General features: G+C 34.7%; 3 protein-coding genes across 3 annotated transcripts; 2 read left to right on the forward strand and 1 right to left on the reverse strand.

Moving 5' to 3' along the window:
• Nucleotides 1–995: 995 nt before the first annotated feature.
• On the reverse strand, nt 996–2,210 carry LOC142235660 (uncharacterized). The gene is made up of 3 exons (XM_075306921.1): nt 2,162–2,210; nt 1,561–1,835; nt 996–1,491 (listed from the first exon to the last, which is right to left on the reverse strand). Exons 1-3 carry the CDS (start codon nt 2,208–2,210, stop codon nt 1,459–1,461), a joined length of 357 nt encoding a protein of 118 aa, XP_075163036.1. The 3' UTR covers nt 996–1,458.
• Nucleotides 2,083–5,625, forward strand: LOC142233631 (stress-associated endoplasmic reticulum protein 2). Its single transcript, XM_075304627.1, has 3 exons — nt 2,083–2,174; nt 2,315–2,439; nt 5,088–5,625. Exons 2-3 carry the CDS (start codon nt 2,356–2,358, stop codon nt 5,196–5,198), a joined length of 195 nt encoding a protein of 64 aa, XP_075160742.1. The 5' UTR covers nt 2,083–2,174; nt 2,315–2,355; the 3' UTR covers nt 5,199–5,625.
• A 6,623-nt stretch (nt 5,626–12,248) lies between these two features.
• Nucleotides 12,249–16,421, forward strand: SMC2 (structural maintenance of chromosomes 2). The gene is made up of 5 exons (XM_075304427.1): nt 12,249–12,847; nt 12,913–13,642; nt 13,861–14,288; nt 14,369–14,638; nt 14,699–16,421. The coding sequence occupies exons 1-5, from the start codon at nt 12,368–12,370 to the stop codon at nt 16,322–16,324; spliced, it is 3,534 nt and encodes a 1,177-aa protein (XP_075160542.1). The 5' UTR covers nt 12,249–12,367; the 3' UTR covers nt 16,325–16,421.
• The last annotated feature ends 4,277 nt before the right edge of the window (nt 16,422–20,698 follow it).

The following is a 20,698-nucleotide window of genomic DNA, read 5'->3' on the forward strand; positions in this document are numbered from 1 at the left end:
TGGTACGATTTTTTGAAAAATTTGGTCCAAGTCCAAATAGATCCATATATATCGTTTTCAGATATTAAGTGTACATATTTCCACATTTTAAATTGTAAGTAAATTTAAAATATTATTAACTTAAAAATAATAGATTTAACATACATGCCTTTCAAAATAAAAAACAATAATTTCATTTGAACATATTATATTTAATAATTATTTATTTATAAAGTTAATTAATTCAATTAAAACAATTACATAAATTAAAATCTAATAGAAAAAAATAAATAATAACAAAACTATAAATAATAAATTATATTAAATAAAAAAGTAAAATTATTGAGAAACAAAATTAAAAAAAAAAAAAAACAATTAAATAAAAACAAAGAACAATTAAATAAAAAACAATTAAAAAAAATAAAAAACAATTAAATAAAAAATTAACTACTGCGATAGAGGGATGATGTTGCTGAGGGCGGCCGAGACTACAACGCTGCTTAAGATTAAGAAGGCCCACCTTGGTCGTCAGTTAAGTGCTAAAAAAGAAAAATTAAAAATAATTTAAAAATAATATATATTAAAATAAAATAAACTAATATACTTACCAATTTGAAGGCCAGGACATAAGGATTTTTCGAATTTATTCCGTCCTTTTTAAATGCATTTTGGGCACTTCTTCGCAGATGGCTAAGCGTGTTCGACAAAGCGTGTTCGACAAATACTTTAAGTGACTTACGGCTATATGAATAGCTCCGTTAAGGTGGGTACTATGTTCGGTGTTCGAGTTGAAAACCATTTTATTTTCGCGATTACTTTTCTTTAAATAACCAAAATTATAATTGATAACAAACTTATTCCTGTAACGTCTTGTCGAAATCTAGAGGAACAAGAAACTGCGCATCAATTGAGTCAATTTATCTGCTTTGTATTGAGCTGTTTTAATAAAGTAACCACGGAAATTTCAACGCGAAAAGCGAACATAGTACTTACCTTTAGGCTTTAACAGCCAGTTAACAGAAAGTAAATTGCAAATATCTTCTCTCCAGTTAGGTTAGAATATATATGCAATATGAAAGCTTCGTCCATAATACAGTTTAAAATTTGGTTAGTTAACGGAACACTAACGGTATGTTGCTATGGCCAGTCACCCATATTAGGTGATTATTGTGCTGCTCAGCCATCTCATAGAGAGTTTTGCGGCAGTCGATGACCGTTTTCGAATTAAGGAACACAGTGTCCAAGGATTTTATTGCAGGTTCACTGTCTGAGTATATATTAAATTTTTTTTTGAACTTTACTTCTCAGCCAATTCGCCACCTCTCTTATTGCTAATATTTCAGCCTGAAAAACACTACAGTGAACAATTAAATAAAAAACAATTAAAAAAAAAATAAAAAACAATTCAATAAAAAATTAACTACTGCGATAGAGGGATGATGTTGCTGAGGGCGGCCGAGACTACAACGCTGCTTCAGATTAAGAAGGCCCACCTTGGTCGTCAGTTAAGTGCTAAAAAAGAAAAATTAAAAATAATTTAAAAATAATATATATTAAAATAAAATAAACTAATATACTTACCAATTTGAAGGCCAGGACATAAGGATTTTTCGAATTTATTCCGTCCTTTTTAAATGCATTTTGGGCACTTCTTCGCAGATGGCTAAGCGTGTTCGACAAATGCACTGTCCCCGACGGCAAGGTGAACTCTTCTTCAATCTGTTCCTCCACTCTCCGGTACGCCTTAGCCACCTGAAACTTAATACCAAATTTCATAGATGTCTTATCCGATACAGCGGGCTCCTTTTCCAATAAATTTATGGCTCGGAGCCACAAGGGATAATTCCGGATAGACACTGTAAATAAAAAAATAAATTAGATTAATAAATAAAGTGAATAAATAAATGTAAATATATATAAATGAAATGTAATAAAATGTTAATACATATATGATAAATATAATAAATTATTGTAAATAATTAATAAATAAAAAAACTTGCATGATTTGTTCGAGACGAGCACTGTCGTCCGGATAAACTTATAGTCTGGACAGCGCATTTAGCAATAAGTACGGATACTTGGCAACAATAGCAAGTTCGTGTAAAAGTATAGGCCGCCGTTGTGTCACGGCGTTTTGGCTTCGGATCTTCAGTCGGATCTTTGTACGTGTCATTTTATTTACGAACGGAGAAGAGGTATATTGAACATTCTTTATCTTCTGGAAGCAGCATTATTCGATATAATCGATTTGCATTTGCTTTAAAAAGAAATAGACTGCTTTCTATTTCTTATATTCTCAAAATTAAGGACTAATATACGATTGTCCATATTCCAGATTTTGCAGTCTGAAAAAAAACAATACAACAGTGAAAAAAAATGGCACCACCACAGAGAATGAGAGTCGCCAATGAAAAAGCCAGCAAATATATTACCATGCGAGGAAATGTACCAAAATCATCGGTAAGATACACACAATAATAATTAACACTCTATTATGTGTTATGCTAAACATTGGAATTAACTACCGTAATTCATTGTATTACAAATTTGTTACTTCTAAAGTTATTGAGGGAAAGTGCCACGCGAACATCTTAGCTTCGCGTCAAATCGATTTTGCGTCGTTCAATGCATTAATGTTGTTTTGAGTCTCTCAGGGCTTAATAATGCATACAATAGCCATGTTTTATATTTTATGTTATTTCATTCAATTGGGTTCGAAAGAAAGGCCCGAAAATTAGCTTCGAACGTAGTCTAGAAGTTTAAAATAAAAAACATACAAACAGTTTAGGTAGATAAATACAGATTCTAAAGTTTTCACGTATAGGTCGTGAGACATGGAAAACAATTTGTTTTGTATGATTAACGCTTTGGATTTGATTCCTGTCGTATATCCGAAATAAGGATGCTTAACATCAACAAAAGATTTAAAAATGCGACTGTACTGGTAAAACTTTCCAGATAACTGGTAGTTATGATAAGAGGATTCCACAAACAGTTATGACAAAGCCGATTGTTAGCTGCATCAAATCCAGTGCGGACTCAACTTGTACTTAACGACAATTGAACGCATACAATAATTTCCTCTGAAAACATCTCGTAATGTTATATATTGTATATATATAATATGACCATTTTTTTCAACGAAAAAATGGTGATAATTCGGGAGTCATATCAAAAATCCGATCTGTATAAACTCTAAGGTTTTAAATTTCTATTTCTAAGATTTTAAATTTCGACAAATCGTTTAAAGATTTCAGTTTTCATGGTCTAAAGAATAAAAATATCGCTCGATATATACTAAATTTAGCAAAGTTCCTGACATACTATAACTAGATTTTGAATTTCAAGCAAATCGGATAAAAATTTAGGTTCCCATGCTCTCTAGAAGCCAAATCGGGAGATTGGTCTATATGCGGAATATTTTGAAACACCACCCGCTATACACCAAACTTGGAATAGATCTTCACGACCTTAAACTACCTCTAGATTTTAAATTTGAAGCAAATCGGATAAAATTTGCGCTTCCATGCCCTCAAATAGGAAAATGGATCTAAAGGGCCACTATTCCCAACATGGACCGATGTATAGTAAATTTGGCACATTACTTTATGGACCTAAAATACCTTAGATTTCGAGCACACAAAAAAATTCTGATTCAATCGCGAAATTAATTCATCCAATTAATTTTTTAATTGAAATGTCCTCAATTACGAAAATGATTGTATCAATCACAGTTTTAATTGGAAATTATAAAAGTACTTGATAAAAAAATTAATTGATTTCAATAGCAATTTTCAATTAATTTTTAATTGAACCAATTAATAATTTAATTGATGTTCATTGCAAAAATCAATTGTTTCGTTAAAAACGTAACTTCTTTCAATTACTTTAAGTGACTTACGGCTATATGAATAGCTCCGTTAGGCTTTAACAGCCAGTTAACAGAAAGTAAATTGCAAATATCTTCTCTCCAGTTAGGTTAGAATATATATGCAATATGAAAGATTCGTCCATAATACAGTTTAAAATTTGGTTAGTTAACGGAACACTAACGGTATGTTGCTATGGCCAGTCACCCATATTAGGTGATTATTGTGCTGCTCAGCCATCTCATAGAGAGTTTTGCGGCAGTCGATGACCGTTTTCGAATTAAGGAACACAGTGTCCAAGGATTTTATTGCAGGTTCACTGTCTGAGTATATATTAAATTTTTTTTTGAACTTTACTTCTCAGCCAATTCGCCACCTCTCTTATTGCTAATATTTCAGCCTGAAAAACACTACAGTGATTAGGTAATCTTTTCGCTATTCGAAGTTCCAGATCTTTAGAATATACTCCAATACCCACTTGTCCTTTTTATCACCATGGTGATTGTTATAAAAAGTTTATACAAATACATCGAACGATCCACTTGTTTAAGGCAAGACCATTTTTTAAGCTTTCCGAATTTGTTTTAATCTAATTTTAGAGGATGCTCGAGGAAATCAAAATCCGATATTTTTAAATTTTAAGGGACTTTAAATGCGTTTGGAAATTTGAATTAAATTCTTCTTGTGATGGCTAAAATCAACTTTTCACGATAAGTTGACATGGTAGTACAAAATTCGATTGCAATTATCCAAATTGATAAACGATTTACTAATGAGTAATGCTAATGCTATATTAATTAAGTTAACTTAGTGTTTCCTCCCAAAATATGAAGTTTACTCAGGACATACAATATTATAAAAAAAATACACAATGTAAATGTTTGAATTATATATTTACATTAGCCACAATATGAAAAATTTTCTGCTTAATGCTAATATATATACACAATTCATTTCATTATTTATTGCTAATTTACTGGTTATTAAAATTTCCTTCGTTATTGTTAGAATTTTGTTGGTTGTTTTAAAAATTTTGAAAATTATCTATGTTAATTATTAATCAATTATAATTTATAAATTAAGTCGGAGATTACATTTACTATCTTACCAACATTAATTACATACTGTAATTTAAACGATCTTTGTATATCTTGTAGTGTGCGAATGAATAAATAAAATAATAATAATAAACTTATTTCGAAGTAATATTAAAACTTTTCTCTTTACTTTCTCTTTCAGAAAACAAAAGACAATCAGTATCCCGTTGGACCTTGGCTTTTGGCTCTTTTCATTTTTGTTGTATGCGGTTCGGCAATTTTCCAAATTATCCAATCAATTCGTGCTGCGTAAATCGAAGTACAATCGTAGGAAACTATTTCACTTTGGTTTAATTCAGAGAATGATAATGAGAATTTTATAAATCGTACAATTTAATATATACGCTAGCTAACCAATATAAATAAATGGTTTACCAATAATTGGTAACTCTGAAAAGAAACGGAACTAATAGCATTGTTGAATAAACAAATGGAGTGAATTAATATATTGTTTTGAATGCGCCGAAGCCGAACACTCCATTACGATTATCTTTAAAAACAAATACCACTACATGAATAAACACAAATTTCGTAATATGTAAGCAGCTAATTTAATGCGTTGTGTACTCTCCTTTTCCTGTTAATGACATTCCTGCTTTTATGTTTTTGAAAAGAGATTTTTTTCTTAAACTTGGGTGTTCATGAAGTTTTATTTGCTAATAAAGTTAATTTCATATCTATTCTCTGCCGTTTTCCGCTTAAAATAATTTCTATTCCGTTCATTAAAACTAAGTAGTAGTTAATATAAATTTAATTCAAAATTACACATTTTTGTATAGATATGAATACACAGGAATACATAATGTAACTTTATACTATACATATGTATATTAATTTTTTACTCAATAAATAATTAAAAACAAAAATGTTCACCATCATCTTATTGCTAACTACCAAGTGTGTGTTAAAAGAATACATGTCTCGAAATGTCGTGCTACATACTCAGTAAGATAAGCCCTTAAAAAGTTGTTCAATGGTCCGGACTAGTGATGCGTAAATTATTCAAAACTTCTTAATGTTCTAAATATATATATATGTTGGATATATATCAAATTTTAAACTATAAAAATAAAGTTAATATTGGTAAGGGTATTACATATTAAAATGATGGTTGTAAGAAATACCTTATGGCTAACTTGATGAGGATCGAATAATACATGGGGATATATATGGTCAATTAGGAACTGAAGTTAACCGAGAGAATATGTTAACTGATAGTTAAAGCTTAACGGAGCTACAAGAAAATGACCGTCAATAGTTATTCTCTCTTTAAAATAAAGAGAGAATATTTAATAAAAAATAATCCTTTGAGGGCGAATGGCACATATATATCCCATTTCGTATTTCCGTTGTAAAATCTACATTTATCGTGTGGCTTTGAACTTGTAAATTTAAATTGGGGTATTTGTGCGTACTTTGTGTGTTTTCATTAAATATTTGTCTTTATATTTTAAGTATTGGTTGTCTGAGGTGGCTGTATAATGTGTATCAACTCATCCTCTATCGATAACGGTTTAAATGGACTAATTCGGCTACATAGTTTTTCTAAAAAGGTACTGACACTAATGGGACATATGTGTTCTATTCATCGTCTAGGGTAAGAAAAATGATCAACCAACACAATGTGGGGAATGTATCGACCCTGATTACTATTATTACCCAAAAAAAAAACTTAAACTCTTCTTGCTTATAAGAAAAATAAAAACTTTTTTAACAAAATAAAATTCTTTATTTTGCCAAGCTTGAGATCTATTTGTTTTTATTATTTTCAAAACAAATACACTTCAAGCTTGGCAAAATAAAGAATTTTATTTAAACTGAAAAAGATCGAATAAGAAAAAAATAAATCAACTTTTTTAACAATAAATTTTGGTTTGAGAGCAAGCTTACACAAAGTGCTCAAAACCAAGCTCGCATGGTCATGAGTACTTGCTAAGTCGCGTATTTTTTGTGCCGGTTGTATTTTACAAATGCTAACAAAGCTCATGATGCATTTTGTAGTGAATTATATAAAGTATTTAAACAAATTTTCTGACTATCTATTTACCTTTGAAGACGAATGCTCCATGAAATTTCTCGTAGAAGAAAATATTTTTTTAATATTTTGACGACACTTAGTAAATAGGTGTATTTGGAATATGAATTTGCAAGAAAAACTTACTTTTATCGTGCGGTTAATTCTTCCTCGTTAAAGGGTTAAGTAGAATAGGAGCCTTTTTAATTCAGCACTTATATATTAAATTTATGAAATAACAGCTAATTTGGATTCGAGCCAATTGTAGTTAGATTGATTTTTTAAATAAAGGGGATATTTAGATCAAGTTTAGCCGCCAAAATCGCCATTTCACAATTATTTCTCTTTGACAATTCATTTTAAAGAATATAAACTTTATGAATGTTGCTTTAGGCTATACCCGATTAAGTTATAATAAAAATTACATGTAAGAAGTATAAGTTTATACTTTTTCTACTGATTTATTTTTGATTTTAGCGGCTTAACGTGAACTTAATACCCACCTTATTCGATAATGCATTATTGTACAAAACGAATATTTAAATATCAATAACTGCGATTTCTTTCATAGGCATGTACTATATTCGGTTTTCGCATTGCAAATCAGTTGTTTAGCGATTACCTCTTTTAAATAATTTAACCATAGCTTTGGCACTATAAACATATATATTTCATTTTTGACACTCTTGCCAATTCAACAATATTAATCCGATTTTTATGAAATTTGGACTAAGTGGCTAATTCTTCGTGCTCTTTCATAATATGTACATATTTAACAATATTTTTTACAATATAGCAGTTTTTCAATACATTTTTGTATTTTTCTTCAAAATCTGCCAATAGTTACTCCACACAGACTGGTTTTTTATATTGCCCATATATTTGCCTTGTAGGACGCTTCCTATTTTCCTCATCATGGTAGCATATATAACAAGCGGTTTTTACTTTTGAATATCCTCTGCCACCTTCATCAGGCATAAAAGAAATAGCCAACAATTATATAGGTTCACCGATAATGTGTCTACAATGCTCAATTTGTTTTTATACCCTTCGCCACTACTGTGGTACAGGGTATAATAAGTTTGTGCATTTGTATGTAACGCCAAGAAGGAAAAGTCTGAGACCCATCGTTTAGTATACCGATCGTCTTAGAATTAAATTCTGAGTCGATTTAGCGATGTCCGTCTGTCTGTCTGTCCGTCTGTCTGTTGATGTATTTTTGTGTGCAAAGTACAGCTCGCAACTTTAGTCCGATTGTCCTAAAATTTGGTATAGGGTCCTGTTTCGGATCAAAGACGATCCCTATTGATTTTGGAAAAAATCGGTTCAGATTTAGATATAGCTGCCATATATATTTTTCACCGATCTGGTCATAATTGGCGTGTATATTTTATGAGTCTCGAAAAACTTGCAAAATATCAGCCAAATCGTTTCAGATTTAGATATAGCTCCCATATATAGCTTTCGCCCGATTTACACTCATTTGCCCACAGAGACCAATTTTTTACTCCGATTTAGTTGCAATTTTGCACAGGGAGTAGAATTAGCATTGTAGCTATGTGTGCCAAATTTGGTTGAAATCGGTTCAGATTTGGATATATCTCCCATATATAGCTTTCGCCCGATTTACACTCTTATGACCACAGAGGCCAATTTTTTGCTCCGATTTAGTTGAAATTTTGCACAGGGAGTAGAATTAGCATTGTAGCTATGCGTGCCAAATTTGGTTGAAATCGGTTCAGATTTAGATATATCTCCCATATATAGCTTTCGCCCGATTTACACTCATATGACCACAGAGGCCAATTTTTAACTCCGATTTAGTTGAAATTTTGCACAGAGAGTAGAATTAGCATTGTTGCTATGCGTGCCAAATTTGGTTGAAATCGGTTCAGATTTAGATATAGCTCCCATATATATGTTTTTCTGATTTCGACAAAAATGGTCAAAATACCAACAATTTCCTTGTAAAATCGCCACTGCTTAGTCGCAAAGTTGTAAAAATGACTCTAAGTTTCCTAAACTTCTAATACATATATATCGAGCGATAAATCATAAATAAATTTTTGCAAAGTTTCCTTAAAATTGCTTCAGATTTAAATGTTTCCCATATTTTTTTACTAACATTGTGTTCCACCCTAGTGCATTAGCCGACTTAAATTTTGAGTCTATAGATTTTGTAGAAGTCTATCAAATTCTTCCAGATCGAGTGATATTTAAATGTATGTATTTGGGACAAACCTTTATATATAGCCCCCAACACATTTGACGGATGTGATATGGTATCGAAAATTTAGATCTACAAAGTGGTGCAGTGTATAATATAGTCGGCCCCGCCCGACTTTAGACTTTCCTTACTGGTTTGTAATTGGTTTAGAGCCGTTAAAATCAGATTTACGAAAAATTTCATGGTTTCGCTCCATTGAGGATTTGTATCCAATTTAAATCCGTTTTTACTAACCAAAACTTGCTACCTGTCTAATTCAGATAGTTCATGATTCTCATGTAAATAATACATATGATTCTCATAAATCGAACTAAATATATATATGGGGGATATATCTAAATCTGAACAAATTTGGCATGTATTGTAAGAATGTTAAGTCTACACCCTGTGCAAAATTTCACGTAAATCGGAGTAAAACCTAACCCTCTGTGGCCATATATGAATAAATCAGACGAAAGATATATATATATATATATATATATATATATATATATATATATATATATATATATATATATATATATATATATATATATATATATATATATATATATATATATATATATATATATATATATATATATATATATATATATATATATATATATATATATATATATATATATATATATATATATATATATATATATATATATATATATATATATATATATATATATATATATATATATATATATATATATATATATATATATATATATATATATATATATATATATATATATATATATATATATATATATATATATAGTATATATATATAGTAAGAATATTAATTCTACTCCCTGTGCAAAATTTCACGTAGATCGGAGCAAAACTTTGGCGTCTGTGGTAATATGGGTGTATATCGGGCGAAAGATATATAGGGAGCTATATCTAACTCTGAACCGATTTCAATAATGTCGAACAGATAATGTTCAAAAACAACAATATTTTTTCTGTGGCAAATATTAGAATGCAAAACAAACATAAAAAAGGTGTTACGAAGTTAAAAATAACAAAGGAAACAAAATATTTACATATGTAGTGACAGATAATGTAGAAAAACATTGGTGCCTAAAGGTGGGTATTAAGTTCGAGTTTAGCCTCTAAAATCGCTAAAGTGAAAACTAAATCAGTAAGAAAAATGCACTGGTCCATAGGACCTGTTCGAGACGAAAACTTGACAGTTGGAAATACATTACTTACACAAAATATATAGAATAATTAATATTAAACTGGAGGATAATCCACCAGCTAACAAAATATTTTTCAGCGGTCGGTATTTTTTCCATAGTGTAATACCCGTAAGTGACGTACACTCCATCAATTTCAATTCTTATTTGTTCGAAGTTTCACACACAATAAGATATTATAATTAAATAATTTTTAAATAATTTTGCTTCTTTATTATTATTTTTTAATTTATTTTATATTTTATGGCAATGCAATCCTTATGCGCTTTACAGACTATCAGTTATTCCGGACGACAGTGCTCGTGTCGAACATATCCCATATATTGTGCGCATTATAAGTTAAGTCCGAAGGCATAATCGATACTGCTGCATGTTTATGGGATCGATAACACATTTACCGATTATTTAGTCATCGCCGACAAGTCGTATCGACCCGACACACTGTAAGATTCTTTACAAACACCGACATTCCGTCCGGAATAACTGATAGTCTGTAAAGCGCATTACTGGTGCAATTATAGCGCCTTGCCACTAATACTAATTTTAATATATAAACAATATATAAATAACAATATTAGAGAAGAAATAAGAATTAAAATAAAGAATATATAAATAAAAAATATCAGCAAATTCATAAATTAAAATAACTTCTAAAGTTAAAAATACTTAAAATTATATAAATGAACACAAAGACATTCTTGTTAAATACTGTAATGCGTTCTCCAGACTATAAGTTTTTCCGGACGACAATGCTCGTGTCGAACATATCCCATATATTGGACACATTATAAGTTAAGTCCGAAGGCATAATCGATACTGCTGAATGTTTATGGGATCGATAACACATTTACCGATTATTTAGTCATCGCCGACAAGTCGTATCGATTCGACACACTGTAAAGCGGACCTTAGACGGTCGGATAAACACTCCGACAGAAGTTCGTCTATTTGTTGTGTGTTCGTTCAAGTTTTGCCCTTACACTGCACGAACAAATGTGATGACAACATGAAAAAATAAGAAGAAGCATAAACAAACAATGAAATTGTACGAAGATTTATGGGTGAAACCATTTTTTACTGAAAAAATGTAAGAAAATAATAAAAAAATCCTGGTATATGTGTTAAAACAATGATTCCTGAAGTAATCCACATTTAATATATTACAAATTACTTGATGAATTTCAAAATACTTTTCGCCTGGTTTTCCATTGATTGGAAGTGGCATTTTTCCACGTTTTTGCCACAATACTGGTTTAGAATTATATATTTCTTTAATTTTCAACCAGAATTGGCGATCCATCATTAATTTCATTGCAGAAATGCCTGTTTTTAATGTAAAAAAAATTTGTCTTTGATAATGTTTGTCGAACATCCCCTTACACTCAATGATTTGTACCACCCAACCAGAAAAAATCAAAGTTGTTTTGACAGCCGCGACAGCCAAACACGACCTTATACTATCGGATTTGTCGCCGCAACGTGTTGTGTCGCAGGGTTTATCCGACCGTATAAGGTGCCTTTAAGATTCTTTACAAACACCAACATTCCGTCCGGAATAACTGATAGTCTGTGAAGCGCATTAAATGTTTTGCTAAATAATTAGTTTAAAATCACATTGAAATAATTTTCTGCTGTGTCTGGATTGAAGATTTTGGAATCGTTATGTGATATGTCATCGTTGTTGTTTTTTATGTAATCTCCAAAAAGTCGTCCAAATCAGGGTATAATATCATCCGCGCATAAATTCGCTTAGCGACAGCAGCCCATGTTGTGTTCAAATAGTAACATTTGAGACTTGCAACACTGAACCTCAGTAATTCGGATCATAGTGGCAACTGCAAACTAGTTTTCAACCCATATGGCAAAATGGCAGACGCGTCCAATTTATATTTTAGCAACGGGCATTTGGTGATTTGTTTTTAGCGCTCCGATTTTCTGTTTATTGTTAAACAGAGTGCATTTGCACTTTATAACAAAACCGAAATATGTATATTAAGTCGGTCATCATAGATGGCTTCAAATCTTACGGCCGCCGCACAGAAATCCATGGATTTGACCCAGAATTTACCGCCATCACCGGCCTCAACGGTACAGGCAAATCAAATATCCTCGATAGCATTTGTTTCGTTTTGGGCATCATGAATTTGGGCCAGGTGAGAGCAGCATCGCTTCAGGATTTGGTGTACAAAAGCGGCCAGGCTGGTATAACAAAAGCAACAGTTACATTGATTTTCGACAATACCAATCCCAATCAATGCCCACTGGGCTATGAAAAATGCCGTGAAATTTCCGTGACCCGCCAAATTGTGGTTGGAGGCAAAAACAAGTACCTTATCAATGGCAAATTGGTGCAGAATAAAAAAATTTCAGATTTCTTCTGTTCGGTGCAGTTAAACGTTAACAATCCCAGTTTTTTGATTATGCAGGGACGCATTACAAAAGTATTGAATATGAAGCCACATGAGGTAGGACAGTATTGATGGGTCCTGTAGTATCGTTTCATAGTATACAATTTTATGGCACTTTTCAGATTTTATCTATGATAGAAGAGGCAGCTGGAACTAGCATGTACGAAACCAAGCGAGAAGCAACAACAAAACTAATTGAAAAGAAGGACGCTAAGGTCCGGGAGACAAATACACTACTGCACGAAGAAGTGGAGCCAAAGCTCGATAAATTAAGAAGAGAACGAGCTGCATATATGGATTTTCAGAAAATTTGTCGCGAAATCGAATATCTCACAAGAATTCACATTTCATATCGTTGGTTGAAATATAGTGAAGCTCTTAAGTCAATAGAGGCTAACATCGAGAAGCTTAACGAACGCATTGAGACGGCGAAACAAAACATCGTCGACAACGATGCTGAACGCGAGCGTATAAGTGAAAGTACAAAAGAGCTACAGCAAAAAATCGATACCGAAAGTGGAGGGGAATTGAAGAAAATTGAAGCCGAACTTGAAATTCAGCTACAGGATGAAAGCAAATCTGCAGGTAATCTGAAGGCGGGCCAAGGTGCTGTTGACCAGGAGGAAAAGAAATTGAAAGCCCTTTTGAAAAGTATGGCAGATGATGAAAAGAGTCTTAAAGCCAAGGAAGCTGAAATGGCGAAAGTTAGAGATCTGTTCCAAAGTCTAAAGGAGGCAGATGAACGAGATACACTGGCATATGAAGAAGCCCAAAAGAAGTTTGAAGCTGTATCCCAGGGTTTGTCGACGAACGAAGATGGCCAAGCATCATCCCTCCAGGACCAGTTGATGAGTAAGTTCAATATTTTTATTGATTTTAAAACATGACTAGATTTTGAACAATATTGTATTTTTTACCTCAAATCGTGTTTACCGGTAAAAAGAAATGTGTCCAGGGAAACTTAAGTCTCGCAATACATTTGGTTTTCGCTGCAAAACTTTAATCTAATTATGCAACCATTATTATAATATATAAAAAATGACTAAAGTTAATTTCTATTTCTTCTCTAGATGCTAAAAAGTCTGCGAGTGAAGCACAAACAACAATTAAAACATCTGATATGGAGTTGCGACATTGTCGCACAGTTTTGAAGCAAAAGGAAAGCGAAACCCAGTCCAATGATGCGGCCTATAACAAAGACAAAAATCTCCTCGATAATCTAACAGTGGAAATCCAAGGTTTAAACAATAAATTACAGTCTATAGACTATGAGGAAGGAGTGTTTGAACGTTTACAGGAAAGAAAAAATGCTTTACATCACGAAATTAGGCAATTACAGCAACAATTGGATAGAAGTAATGCATGTCGATTTGAACTGCGATACCGTGATCCGGAGCCGAATTTTGATCGCAGTAAAGTTCGTGGTATGGTAGGAAAACTATTTGATGTTTTGGACGAGAAAAATTGTTTGGCATTAATGATGACAGCTTCGGGAAGTGTAAGTAATAAGTGTTCTATCGTATATATACGTTCATATTTCACCTTGGCTTTATTGTTTTTGTGCCGTTCTCTGTGTAGTTATATAGCCATGTTACCGATGATGATATAACGAGTAAGAAAATTTTACAAAAGGGTCAATTACAACAACGTGTTACCATTATACCCATCAATAAAATATCATCACATCCCATAAGTCAACATGTGATCGATGCTGCCCAACGCATAGGCGGTAAAGAGAATGTTCACTCAGCATTGCAACTTATACGATATGATCCCTATTTTGAACCTGTGATGAAGTTTGTTTTCGGTCACACATTGATATGTAGTGATTTAAACATTGCCAAGCAGGTAAGGACGAAAGATCGATGTTTGGTTTTGATATTGTTCAATACATCCATTTTTTATTAGGTGACTTACCATCGTGATGTTCGTTGTCGTTCGGTAACACTTGAAGGTGATGTTGTTGATCCCGAAGGTACTCTCTCTGGTGGTTCCAAACCAAAAGGTGGCAACATTCTTCAAGAATTGGCGGAGATAAAACGATTGGAAAGAGATATTAGGGATCGCAAGCAAGAAATGGCGCAAATTGACAGAGAACTGGCAAATGTTGAAAATAAAGCCAGAGGCTATAACAAACTCAAGGAAACTTTGGAACTTAGACAGCATGAATTAAAAGCCTGTCAGCAGCGTTTGGGGCAGACAACATTCCAACAACAACAGGAAGAAATTTTGTCTCTAAAGGAGCGTATAAAATCTTTGGAAGAAGACCTGTTAAAAGCGCGAGAAACACAAAAAACTGCCCAGGCAAAAGCCAAAGACATTGAAGCCAAGCTGGCCGATGCAAAAGGTTTCCGTGAACGGGAATTAAAGGCTGCAACAGAGGGAATGAAAAAAGCAAAGATACAAGCCGAAAAGTCAAGTAATAATTGGAAGAAACATGAACAAGGCTATGAGACTTTACAGATGGAAATTGAGGCATTGCAAAAAGATATTGCCACAGCAAAAGAGCAACGTACCACTATAGAATCCAGTATTGTAAGCCTTAAGGAAGGATTGGAAGAAATGCGATCAAAGAGCAAAGAAGCAGCCGGAGCAGTGGCCGAATTGCGAAAGCGTATTAAAGATCAAAAGGAGAAGATTAATTCACAAAATAAAGAGTTGAAAAACATGTTTGTCAAAAGGGACAAATTGGAGAAGCACAATCAAGAACTCACACTGGAAATCAGAAAACGCGAGAACGAAGTCAATAAAGTCCGATCTGAAAGTAAAGAGTCTGGAAAAAAGCTAGAAAATCTCGAAAGCAAATACCCTTGGATAGCTGAGGATAAAGAGTTCTTCGGTAATAAAAACACTCGTTATGATTATTCGAAAGAAAACCCTGTACAAGCAGGAGAAAAATTAAATTCCATGATTCAGCAAAAGGAGAAAATGGAACGCCATATTAATTTGAAAGCAATGGTACTACTCGAACGTGAAGAGGAACAATACCAAGAGACGATGCGCAGAAAGCAAATTGTTGAACAGGACAAGGAAAAAATAAAGCACATTATATGCAAAATGGATGAAAAGAAACGAGAAAAGGTCGAAAAGGCTTGGAAGGTTGTCGATGAAAATTTCACCAGTATATTCAGCACCCTATTGCAAGGGGCTCAGGCCCGATTAAATCCCGTTAAACAAAATAATCAACTCGTTGGCTTGGAAATTAAAGTAGGTTTTAATGGAGTTTGGAAAGAATCGCTGGGCGAATTGTCCGGGGGTCAACGATCTCTGGTAGCTCTTTCGTTAGTATTAGCTATGTTGAAATTTTCACCTGCTCCCCTCTACATTTTGGATGAGGTCGATGCCGCTTTGGATATGTCTCACACACAAAACATTGGTAATATGTTGAAGGCTCATTTTACAGCATCTCAATTCATAATAGTTTCTCTCAAAGACGGCATGTTTAACAATGCCAATGTTTTATTCCGAACGAAATTTGAAGAAGGTGTTTCAGCTGTTACTCGAACAGTTAATCCTAAACTAGGACGCAAATGATATATTATAAAGTAATTATTAATTATACTTGACATTGATTTTTGCAAACGTTAAAGTTTTTTCTTTAATTTAAAATAAATGTTTATGGATTTTATAATTAACAGAGTGAATTAACTTGGAGAGACTAGATTTAAAGAAATATCACCAAAATTCTGACGTAGTATCAGCGTCAGTATTTAGAACTAAAATCTCTTTACAAATCTCAAGTGTTCAGACTGGCAAAATAGCGAGATTTCGTTGATTTGAGGATTTAACTGCATTGGATCATTCCCCATCAAGTTTTAATAAAATTTGCAACAAGAAGATATAATTCTATTCCGTTTTTGCGGATTTAGTTTTGATTTTAAGGTGGGTATTAAGTTCGAGTTTATCCGCTAAAATCAAATCTGTAAAAGCAGAACGAAATTATAACTTTTTTGGTAAATTTTATTTTAACTTTATGGGGAATAGTCTACAGCAATGATTTAGAAAGTTCATTTTCTTTCAAATGAATTATTAAACAAAAGTAACCGTAATTCAACCGTCGAACTGAACGGACGTGTTTTCTAATAGCGGAGGATTTCATCGTAATAAGTACTTATTACGAATTTCACGTGTGGTGGAAATAATAAACCACCATGCAGCGAAATTCAAAGTCATCCACTGGGTTGCTAACTTCAGGGCCCAGTGGACGGGTAACGACTGAAGTTATAAATTTGGGCAGCGACCAAGAGTCAGGCCCAATTAGTCGACCTGTAGACGGGTCGACTGGCGGTGACACTTTGGCAAGTCGAACCTTTTCTAAGGTGACGACATCAAAAGGAGGCAATCCCTCTCGAAAGAGATTCAAGGAACGAAGAAATGCTTTGTTTATCCTAAAGAAATTAGGATCAGTCGACCCAAGCACGTTGTCGGCTAAGCAAAGCGATTCCTTAAAATGGGCTCAAGGAATTCTTGAAGCTGGAAAAAGGGAACGATCACCGGATGAGCTACCATCCTCTAAACGGGATCAAAGATCGTTTGCCTCAGTTGCAAAAGACAGACTTGTTATGGCTATTATTAATAAAGGAGCATTGGACGGTATGATTCCAAGGCAAAAATGGGGGGAAATTGAGAACGCGATGTCTGGTGTCTACTCAGAGGTGCGAAAAAAGTTTCCCGGACCAAGTCCTCGACGGCAAGATGCTGGATGGTATCAAGGACGATATAAGTTAATAGCTTTTGCAGACCAGAGGTCTATGGATTGCTTTAAAGCTGCATTGATGCTAATTGGTGAAGTTTGGGAAGGAGCCGCTTTGGAGTTAGTCGATAAAAAAGACATACCGGCTAAACCTAGAGCACATGCATGGATACCTGCAAACCCTCCTGATCCTGAGTCAATACTAGAGAGACTAAAAGAATGTAACCCAGATCTTCCAACCGCCGATTGGAAGGTTGGTCGTTTGGATGAGGTGGATGGACCAAGACGACATGCGGTGTTTATATTAAACATAGAGTCGCTGCAACATCTAGCCCAGACCCAAGGACGCGTAAGTTATGGCTTTCATGATATCCATATGAAGGTATACAAAAGCGATCAGCCAAAGGATACCGAAACGGACAAGCCTCCGGTAGAGTCAGCAGTGAAAAAGTCTCCTAGCGAAGCCGAAGGAGACATAAAACCTGCAGACTATGGCGAAAATCATATGCGGGAAGTTTCTACAGGCTCAAGCCTCACCGAGATCTGTGAAGAGGAAGCCCTTGATGACTCAATTGAAGCGGCTGATGTGACGGTGGTTGAAAATTTGGATGGTTCTACGGTTCCTCCAGATAAATCTTCACCATTGTAAGGCCGCTTGTGCTGCCTTAAAAGTTCTCCTGATGAAAGGAGACATAGATATAGTTCTTATTCAAGAACCATACATATATAAGAACAAGATCTGTGAATTAAGCACTCCGGGTTTCAAACTTTTGCATAATACCGGTAACGATATAAATCGAGCATGTATAATTGCTAAAAACGAACTAAACTTGTTTCTGCTTCCTTCATTGAGCAATGCAGACACTGTCGTAGCCAGTCTAGAGATATCCACATGCAAATATTGGGTATCTTCGGTCTACATGGGACATGATAGGGATATGCCACCCTGTGCCGTTAAGACCTTAGTTGATGAGTCACTAAAAACAAAGACAAAACTCATTATGGGATGCGATGCAAATGCACATCATAGTATTTGGGGAAGTAGTGATACTAATGCAAGGGGAGAGTCGCTAATAGAGTTTATTTTGCGTACTAACCTGGTAGTTTGCAATAAGGGAGATGCACCAACCTTCGTCACCAGGAACAGACAAGAGGTTTTGGACGTAACGTTGACCTCTCCGGAACTGAATGATAAGATATCTGAGTGGCAAGTTTTGAGGGAACATAGCTTCTCAGATCATCGCTACATCAGTTTCAGATTGGCTGTTCGTACTTCAAAGACCATATTTCCGCCAAATGTTAGGAAAGCTGATTGGAATAGGTATAGGGAATCGTTCAATTTGATGATACCGGAAGTGCCGGAGACAAATATGAGCACTGTGCAAGATATCGAACACGCAGTGGAGCGGATTACTAAGGCCTTCAACATTTCACTGAAAGCTGCTTGCCCTAGAGGAAAGCCAAGGGGAAAAAATCGGCCGCCATGGTGGACTACGGAGTTAAGTAATATGAGGAAATCCTGCAGGAAGCTCTTTAACAAAGCAAAGTCCACAAGAGCTCCGGAGGATTGGGACACTTACAAGATGAATCTGAGAGAATATAAACGAGAACTGAGAAGGTCTCAACAAAACTCTTGGGATGATTACTGTAGCAGTATTGAGAATACGTCAGAGGCTTCCAGACTACGGAAGGTACTACCATCCACTAACACCGCTCCAGGTTTCATTAAAACATCGGAGGGAAATTGGACAACGTCCAGTGAGGAGACGTTGGAGGTACTTTTGGACACACACTTCCCTGGAAATCAGACGGTTGAACCATGTTCCGGCGGTGTAACAGAGGCTCAGCGATCATTTCCTATCGAGGAAATTGTGTCGGAATCTAGAATAAAATGGGCTTTAAATAGCTTTGGACCATTCAAATCCCCCGGACCTGATGGAATTACTCCGGCGGAGTTACAGGCAGTGGCTGAAAGAATTATCCCCTGGTTGACGGTGATATATAAACAATGTGTAAACTTAGCATATATTCCAGAAAAGTGGAGGGAAACAAAAGTCGTCTTCATACCTAAAGCAGGAAAAGCCTCTCACTCGAGTGCGAAGGATTTCCGACCAATCAGCTTATCCTCATTCCTACTTAAGACCCTGGAGAGGATGATAGACATGTATCTTAGAACTAGCGTGGATTCAGGTTTGCTCTCGAAACGACAGCATGCATACTCGAAGGGCAGGTCTACTGAGACCGCATTGCATGAACTGGTCAGCTTTATTGAAAGCTCACTATCTGTCAAAGAATACACAATCGTGGCGTTTCTAGACATCGAAGGGGCGTTCAATAATGTCCATCCGAGCTCGATATTAAATGGACTGAAAACTCTGAATGTTGATCCAGGTATACTTAGGCTGTGAGACGAACTTCTAATGAAGAGACGTATTTCAGCCACACTAGGGCAAGCAACCATACAAAGGTATGTGAACAGAGGCACACCCCAAGGAGGAGTTCTATCACCTCTTCTTTGGAATGTTGCTATAAACAACCTTTTGGTTTCTGTAGAAAAAGAAAGGATAAAAGTAGTGGCATACGCAGATGATGTGGCGCTAGCAGTCAGGGGAAAATTCCCATCCACAATCAGAGATATTATACAGAGAGCTCTCCGGATGACTGAGAAATGGGCGAAAGATAATGGTCTTGGTGTAAATCCAGCAAAGACAGAAATAGTCATGTACTGCAAAGATCGCAAAACTCCCACGGTTAGGCCCATTTCCTTAGGGGGTACTGAAATTCCCTTTGGTGAGTGTGCAAAATACCTTGGCGTTATTTTGGACAGGAAGCTGAATTTTAGGCTTAATATTGAAGAGAGGGCGAGAAAAGCCACGGTAGCTTTGTACTCGTGCAAAAAGGCAATAGGGAAAAAGTGGGGACTAAGACCAAAAATTGTGCATTGGCTATACACGGCAGTGGTTAGACCTATAATGCTATATGGTGTTGTAGTCTGGTGGCCGGCACTTCAGAAACCGACTTGTTTAGATAAAGTTCAGCGTATGGCGAGCTTATGTATCCCAGGCGCATTTAGTAAGATAGGAACAGACTCCCTTAATGTCATGCTACATCTATTGCCTTTAGACATTTTGGCCAAACAGTCAGCTGCAACAACGGCTGTGCGGTTGCGCGAGCTATCGCTGTGGTCGGAAAAAATGTACGGTCATAGTTCGGTC

The sequence above is a fragment of the Haematobia irritans genome, chromosome 4 (genome assembly GCF_050003625.1).
Source record: "Haematobia irritans isolate KBUSLIRL chromosome 4, ASM5000362v1, whole genome shotgun sequence".
NCBI lineage: Eukaryota > Metazoa > Arthropoda > Insecta > Diptera > Muscidae > Haematobia > Haematobia irritans.

Excerpts from the sequence above, each read along its gene's own strand:
- LOC142235660 (XM_075306921.1), bottom strand. The coding sequence starts at position 2,210 with ATGCTGCTTCCAGAAGATAAAGAATGTTCAATATACCTCTTCTCCGTT. Across the intron at positions 1,836-2,161 it reads AATATACCTCTTCTCCGTTC|TGTCTATCCGGAATTATCCC; the intron begins GTAAATAAAATG and ends TTTTATTTACAG. Across the intron at positions 1,492-1,560 it reads ATGTCCTGGCCTTCAAATTG|CACTTAACTGACGACCAAGG; the intron begins GTAAGTATATTA and ends TTTCTTTTTTAG.
- SMC2 (XM_075304427.1), top strand. The coding sequence starts at position 12,368 with ATGTATATTAAGTCGGTCATCATAGATGGCTTCAAATCTTACGGCCGC. Across the intron at positions 13,643-13,860 it reads CCTCCAGGACCAGTTGATGA|ATGCTAAAAAGTCTGCGAGT; the intron begins GTAAGTTCAATA and ends TTTCTTCTCTAG. Across the intron at positions 14,289-14,368 it reads TGATGACAGCTTCGGGAAGT|TTATATAGCCATGTTACCGA; the intron begins GTAAGTAATAAG and ends TTCTCTGTGTAG.
- LOC142233631 (XM_075304627.1), top strand. The coding sequence starts at position 2,356 with ATGGCACCACCACAGAGAATGAGAGTCGCCAATGAAAAAGCCAGCAAA. Across the intron at positions 2,440-5,087 it reads GAAATGTACCAAAATCATCG|AAAACAAAAGACAATCAGTA; the intron begins GTAAGATACACA and ends TTTCTCTTTCAG.